Source organism: Lottia gigantea, assembly GCF_000327385.1.
Source record: "Lottia gigantea unplaced genomic scaffold LOTGIsca_135, whole genome shotgun sequence".
In the NCBI taxonomy this organism is placed as follows: domain Eukaryota; kingdom Metazoa; phylum Mollusca; class Gastropoda; family Lottiidae; genus Lottia; species Lottia gigantea.
This window is the reverse complement of record NW_008707526.1, coordinates 556,062-564,481: the sequence shown is the minus strand read 5'-3', so window position 1 is coordinate 564,481 and position 8,420 is coordinate 556,062. Positions and strand designations below refer to the sequence as shown.

The following is an 8,420-nucleotide window of genomic DNA, read 5'->3' as shown; positions in this document are numbered from 1 at the left end:
ACTGACTTTTATCATTTACAAATTCGATAATCAAAATTATATATTGATTATTTTTGCCCAGTCCTAAGTAGTCGCATGATCATAAGTATATTTCATAGATTTGTGTTAGAGTACATATTATTATTTTTATAACTGTTGTTTTTACACAGTGCTTTGTATTTATTTTAGTTTATTTTATTATTTGAATTAAAACTTTGTTAATTTATCACATTTTTTCATATTCCTGTGGCACATTGAGCAGTAATTACTTATAGAATTATTTCTAATGGATAAACTGTCATAATAGTAAAATTCAATTCTTTTCTTGTCCTTATTAGCCAAGACAGCTGCAATCAAGTATACTTACAAATCCATTGCATTTCATGCAAACTAATCAAATCTTCGAGAAAAAAAATGTAAGGATATAAAAAGATTAAATTCAACAGGAGAAAAAAGGTGGTAAATATTAGCAACTCCCACCTGTCATAAACTCGATACATAAAACTTTAAAAAAAATATTTCAACCTAATTTGCTTGAATATAATCTGCAAATACACAATTCATGACAGACTTGAAATCACCCAAGGATAAATCTGATCAAAAATCTTGTAAAACACGTAATTTTTATTCTACAAAGCAGAAGTCTAAAACAAATTTGACAACTTGATGAAATTGATCACAATCAAAACTAAACCTTTTGAAATATAAAATACAAGTTATTGCCATTATTCTTACAAATGTGTTTGATTTTTAACTTGTGATGGCACAGATTGTGATGGATTTGGGTATAAGTTGAATATTTCCTGGTGTCTATGTTTGCTATTTTCTAACAAATATTCAATTTCAAACAAAGCTATCAGTGGGCGTATATTACCTTGCCTGGCAAGCTATCTTTATATGTATCATGGACACAGAAAGCAGCAATTTGCACCATTCCAATTTTTAGTCTAGCAGTTCCACTGAAGAATGTGTTTTATAACCTGACTATCGCTAATAATATCCAAGGACCTTTGCAATAATTCAAATGGTGGAAATTGTTGCCATCAGTGTCTTCGATACACATAAAATGTCAAGAAATCTCTTAAAGGTATGTTAAACTCTTCTCAGCATAAAGTCATATAGAATCATTATATACAATTCTGATATCTTTTGCAACTGCAAATGAATGGAATATAAAACTAACATGCTTGGTATCATATTAAATACATCAAATAATTTTGAAAATAGAGTTTTTGACAAACATTTAACTGTACTAACTATGTTGCCAAGATGACAGTTTCCAACCTTACTAGGATTGTTGAAATATTGAAATTACATATTGCAATGAGTATCAGATAGACAAGACAAAAACCTTCTCTAAGAACTTTCTCTAGATTCATTGTGATCCACTGTTGAGCTTAGTGAAGCGAAATATTGAAATAACAAGCTCAATATTCAATATTCTTCACATTTAAAAAAAAAACACGTACAAATTATTGCTCCTGATTTATTACAATCTTACGTTGACAGTAGCTGAGATCAGCTGTAATCTTGTGATGGTAGAGATCATGTAGCAGATTAACCTATCAGAGGTATGTTTTTCATCAACATTTCGTTTTTCCTGGTACAATATATGATTGTGCTTGTGTGAATCTTGTGTGTGACAGAGAGTGATCCATTGCTGTATTTACTATTGTCTGTTTACAGAACCAACAGGCATCAAGAAAGTGATCCATTGTTGTAATATTTTCTGTTTATAGAATCACCAGCTATCACCTAACTCTAGGTTATATTCTAGAGTGTGGTCCACTGTTGAACTATTATCTGTTTATAGAATCACCAGCTATCACCTAACTCTAGGTTATATTCTAGAGTGTGGTCCACTGTTGGACTATTATCTGTTTATAGAATCACCAGCTATCACCTAACTCTAGGTTATATTCTAGAGTGTGGTCCACTGTTGGACTATTATCTGTTTATAGAATCACCAGCTATCACCTAACTCTAGGTTATATTCTAGAGTGTGGTCCACTGTTGAACTATTATCTGTTTATAGAATCACCAGCTATCACCTAACTCTAGGTTATATTCTAGAGTGTGGTCCACTGTTGGACTATTATCTGTTTATAGAATCACCAGCTATCACCTAACTCTAGGTTATATTCTAGAGTGTGGTCCACTGTTGAACTATTATCTGTTTATAGAATCACCAACTATCACCTAACTCTAGGTTATATTCTAGAGTGTGGTCCACTGTTGGACTATTATCTGTTTATAGAATCACCAGCTATCACCTAACTCTAGGTTATATTCTAGAGTGTGGTCCACTGTTGGACTATTATCTGTTTATAGAATCACCAGCTATTACCTAACTCTAGGTTATATTCTAGAGTGTGGTCCACTGTTGGACTATTATCTGTTTATAGAAACAATAAAGTCTTAGGTTATAATTTTTTTTTTTTCTTATCATTAAAGGGAGCCGCGGTGGCTCAGTGAGTTAGATGCTTGCTCGCTAACCTGAAGGTCTAGGGTTCAATCCCGGCATAGGTCGACGTTCAGATTTTTCGACCCGGTTTCCCCTTGTCAGTGATGCAGGTGAGAAGGGCTGACATGGAAAAAGCATCTTGTCGTTCGGATGGGACAATAAACCGAGACCCCGTGTGCTAAAGGCTGTGCATGTTAAAGATCGCTCGACAGTTGGAAATCGAAAAAGAGCAGGCTAATGCACCTGTCCTGGCAAAATTTCCCTCATTACACTCTGCATGGCGTTGCCCATCTTCATTAGCCCACATGGTGCAGAAAAGTAGGATGTAAAACTCCATTCATTTCATTTCCATTTCTAATCATTAAATCATTAAAAGTGAAAAAATTTGCCTGCTAAAGGATTCTCATTTTAGCTGTCCCAGTTCTAAGTGGTAACCCCCCTTTAAAGTGAGTCATTCTGTTATAATGATTGACAAACATGAATTAGATGAGAGAATTAGTCTCGTTGAATTCTTCACGTCGTTTAAAAAATCATCCATGCTGATCAATGTTTATCAGCTACTGCATGTTGTATTGAATAGAAATTGGTTAGCACATTCATAGAGGTTGCTCAATCAATTGTCATACAACTTAATATAAAACCAAATAAAATACTCCCGTCTTAAAATCTTTAAATTACGAATTTTCTACACACTTCTAAATCTAAGGCTTTTTTTCTCCTTATCTGAAGTTAATTTTGAATTCTAAATTTGTTTTTTAAGCACTGATGATAACAGGGTTGGGAGGATCCCAAGGCAGTTGAAAATAAAAAAGGCAAAATCTCTTTCAATGAACATTTCATGGTGTTGTCTGTCTTCATAAGCTTAATCAGAAACAGAAAAGTAGGACGTAAAACTCATTTCATTTCTAATCAGCCACCCTACCATTTTCTTTCTTCAGTAAGTAACAAGATCGTAACAAGAGTAGGAAGATTAACTATTGATCCTATCTCATTGTTTTTCTCTAGTAGATCACATTCTAAGATTTATCTTCACTTTTACTCTTAATTATTCCTTTCTTTCTTCTGTCTTAAGTTTAATACTCTAGTCATTCAACTACAGGGATGTTGGTGATTATTATTTCTGATCCAATGTAGAGAACATTGTATCTTACTAAAACCCTGTTTACATTACTGAAATTATCTGTTATGTGAACAGTTCCAAGTACGCAACAGATAAAAAATTACTAGTGTAAACGGTTGAGCGTTCTGAGAACAAGTCCAACCTAGACTACCTAAGTGAGGTGGTTTCGGAACAGTTCTCAGAAAAGAACAGAACAGTTAAAATTTAGTAGTGTAAACGGTCAAGAATTTCGAGAAGAGTTCTTACGCATGGGTCTTGACCCCTTGACATGTTCTACAGTTTCTGTGAGCAGACTAATTTGCCTTTGTTAATAGAACGTCTATAGTTAACTCTTTAGTGAAGAGTTCCAATAAAATGCATCTGAGAAGAGTAGATCATTCACACTATTGTTATATATCTGTTCTAGGAACGCTCGAAATTGTAATAGTGTCAACAGTGTCTATCGCGTCCAGGTCTAGACCTCGAACTTGGTAGCATTCTAATCTAAACAGGGCTTAAATCAACACAGTTCCTTAATTAAAGAAGTTCTCTTCATAAAAAATATAATTTAAATCTGTGAACTATAATAGTTCAAACCTTGTTCATTGACACAAAAATTATCAATTATTATAAAAACATTAAAAAACACGTTAAAAATATAGTGGCACATCATCTGAGATGATCCAGAGCCTGATTGTTCTGGGCTATAGACAAAGGTTTATTTACAGATCCACACATAGGAAACAATATTTCCTATAGCTGATTTATTTCTAGTCAAAGTTTAATAGCTTTTATCAAATAACTTGACACAGCAAAAAAGTTTGATAGAAGGTTTTGACATTTTCAACGGAAAGTCAACATCTTATATAAGGTCATTGATCTATATCAATAGATTCAGTAATAGAATCAGAGTCAAAATGTCAGATGAAGAAATGAAAGTAGGTAGTAACATGATGCGTGAATTATATATACAGCCATAATGGTCATTTAATTGAGGAGGATATCAACGTGTATCTATTAATCACCATAAATACAAGTCGAGTTGTGACAAGCAGCTCTAACAAGACCACAGAACCATCAGTATATAATCTACGTTAAAACACTCAGCTCCATCTAGTCAAATCTGATAATCAGTTTCGACATGATTCGTAACTTCACTCAGCAATTTTCCCAGAGATTGAGAATAAAATCAATAAGCAAATGATGGAATCAATGCAGTGAGTAATTAGGTCGTACACAAGGGACACTGGGTAAATTACAGTGGGTCAGACATCACTATCATTTAATAATATAATACACAGATGGAGATACCAGTCACATCATAGACGTGTTGGTGATTGTATATCAGTATGAATAGATCTATAGAATAACAACATCAAATGAGTTACACAGTGTTATTTGTCACATCTTTAGGCAAAGTAATTTACTTATTATAACACATCATGTTTCTATTGTATATCAGTATGAATAGATCTATAGAATAACAACATCAAATGAGTAACAAAATGTTATTTGTCATATCTTTAGGCAAAGAAATTTCACTCATAACACAAAGTTGTGGTGTTCTTCATCTATTCATATGAATGATTTTGTTTCATTTCTATATTAAATGAGAGTTCTGACTGAGATGCTACAGAATAACTGTTTTTCAGTATTTTAGATGAAGTACATAATGCTCTTAATTACATATTATCATATCGGTCATGTTTCTTCCTAAACTTGACAGTAACATTATGAGTAGTAGAATTGATACGAGATGCTAATTAATTTACTATTATTTATATTCAACCAAACACAATCATAATACTTTACTGAATGTTTTACCATTTCTCCCCCATACCTCACCTAAAAACTTGACAAACATCCTAATATTATTTTTAACCCTTTCATCACTACCATGTGTTTTAACAGCTACAAGACTAATATGTGATATATGCCTGGACACTGTTACCTAGTAGCAATAACATTATACACTTCACTCTAAGCAGAGTTCAAATATATTGTAATGAAAAAAAGACTCGATATTTCAAGTTGAAACTTTTAGAATACCTAGGAGACACATTCCTCTACAATTAGGTGTTCAGTTTGCTTAAATAGTTTTCCTACATCTTCCAACAAGCATAATGAACTTAAAAAGGTTAACGTAAGCCTTTTACATCGTTTTCCGTTAAAAATTAAGGTTAAAACTTTCAGATAAGTTTAGAGACACAATAACTAAAATCTAGAGATAGATGTTAGTGTATAGTTTTCATAAATTTGAGCAAAAAACATTTTTTGACCTATGAAATAAATTATAATGCTCCTTTTATTGAGGTGATCAATTGTCAGATTTTAAAAACCATTAAAGCATTAGATTTAGGTCTATTTGTAAAACTAGAGAATTACTATGCTCTGGCCTGAGGTCAGCACAACCAGACATGTTTGATGGCTTGTTTCAATGAAATTGGTAATTTTGATATAAAAAAAATCTATATTCTGACATTTTGACAATGATGAAAGAGTAACCGACATGAAAATATAAGATGGGAGAAAACATACTGAACTTGTTATCATTTACATAGATTCAACACATTTATCATTTCTTATTTCATTAACTCTTTCAACACTTCAACACTGACTGGCAGGGAATATAGCATCATATACCAATAATTCCACTTAACAAATAATCTTATATGAAGTCCTCTATAAATCATGAAGCTTATATGAAGTCCTCTATAAATCATGAAGCTTATATGAAGTCCTCTATAAATCATGAAGCTTATGTGAAGTCCTCTATAAATCATGAAGCTTATGTGAAGTCCTCTATAAATCATGAAGCTTATATGAAGTCCCCTATAAATCATGAAGCTTATATGAAGTCCCCTATAGATCATGAAGCTTATATGAAGTCCCCTATATATCATGAAGCTTATATCAAGTCCCCTATAGATCATGAAGCTTATATCAAGTCCCCTATAGATCATGAAGCTTATATCAAGTCCCCTATAGATCATGAAGCTTATATCAAGTCCCCTATAGATCATGAAGCTTATATCAAGTCCCCTATAGATCATGAAGCTTATATCAAGTCCCCTATAAATCATGAAGCTTATATCAAGTCCCCTATAGATCATGAAGCTTATATCAAGTCCCCTATAGATCATGAAGCTTATGTGAAGTCCCCTATAAATCATGAAGCTTATATGAACTCCCCTATAAATCATGAAGCTTATGTGAAGTCCACTATAAATCATGAAGCTTATATGAACTCCCCTATAAATCATGAAGCTTATGTGAAGTCCTCTATAAATCATGAAGTTTATATCAAGTCCCCTATAGATCATGAAGCTTATATCAAGTCCCCTATAAATCATGAAGCTTATATCAAGTCCTCTATAAATCATGAAGCTTATGTGAAGTCCTCTATAAATCATGAAGCTTATGTGAAGTCCCCTATAAATCATGAAGCTTATATGAAGTCCCCTATAGATCATGAAGCTTATATGAAGTCCCCTATAAATCATGAAGCTTATATGAAATCATTTGATCCCCTGTATATCTTAAAACTTAAGGAAGACTTTATCATAATCTGCTTTTCAGCTGAAACAATAGGAATTTTTCTGACCTTAAGATTTGTGTTCCTAATTTTCAGTAAGTTGGGACACAATCAAGCTCACTAACCTGAAGGTCAAAGGTTCAATCTGGGGTATATTGTTAGGGTTTTTCTCAACCAAGGTCAACCACCCCCTACCCCCCTGTACTCTGTTTTCTGTTAGCCTATTCAGATGCACATCAGTTAGACTTAAAACACAATTTCATTGTATATGCTTCAGCTTACAGCATTTCTCTAATTTTGTTCGTGATATTTTTACATCAAATCTTAAGTATCTTTTTCAGTACAAAAAAAGAAAAAATACAATGATCTATCCTCAAGTAATGAGATAATGAGTAAGGCTCACAGCAGTTGTTGTAAAATAGAACAATGACACTATTTCTGTCTCTAACAAACAAAAATAACTCAAAATACAAAATTATCAGGAATAAAAAGTATTTTACTGATGTCAGCATTGTCTGGGTATAAATAGATTGAACATTGTTTTAGTTAATGTATCCTATTGACATGGCTAGGGAATCTTTTTTTCTATATTTTCTGTATTTTGGTACTTAATCAATGGTAGAAAGTTGATTGTAGTATGGCACTGCTTCTGTGTTAAGAAACATTTCTGTAGACATATGCTTAATAAAATGGACTTTTTAAAATTATTTCAGAGTGCCAAAATGAAGTATAAGCTTACTCCATCATCAACATCATACTCTAAAATCATAATTTTAACCAGAGCAATAAAATGTGAAGACTGTTTTCCCCAAAATAACTCACGAGATTTCATTGTTGCCACATATCCTGTCTGCCAGCTGCTACTGCTACTGATCCTATTAGCAGTAATTTTTCAGATTATCTGTACCTATCTGACCGCAGACTACTTTACAACAAGCCACCTTCTGAGATATACAACAAAAGCTCCTTAATTATATTTCTTATTATACTCCCATAGGACATCAAACTGATGATGGCTTTGATCTCATGAATAATTCATTTCATATCACATTATGAATCTTTGAACCGCAATTGATGAACGAATCAGATGACCTATAGATGTCTATGGTGTAACTGATGTCTATGGTAAAGATGGTAACTGATGTCTATGGTAAAGGTGGTAACTGATGTCTATGGTAAAGGTGGTAACTGATGTCTATGGTGTAACTGATGTCTATGGTAAAGGTGGTAACTGATGTCTATGGTATAACTGATGTCTATGGTAAAGGTGGTAACTGATGTCTATGGTAAAGGTTGTAACTGATGTCTATGGTAAAGGTTGTAACTGATGTCTATGGTAAAGG

General features: G+C 32.9%; 1 protein-coding gene across 1 annotated transcript; it reads left to right on the top strand.

The window, feature by feature from the left end:
• Positions 1-6,214: 6,214 nt before the first annotated feature.
• LOTGIDRAFT_172528 (hypothetical protein) lies at positions 6,215-7,810 on the top strand (the record flags this gene model as incomplete). The annotated part of the gene is made up of 2 exons (XM_009049415.1): positions 6,215-7,172; positions 7,791-7,810. 2 exons carry the CDS (start codon positions 6,215-6,217, stop codon positions 7,808-7,810), a joined length of 978 nt encoding a protein of 325 aa, XP_009047663.1.
• Between the last annotated feature and the right edge of the window lie 610 nt (positions 7,811-8,420).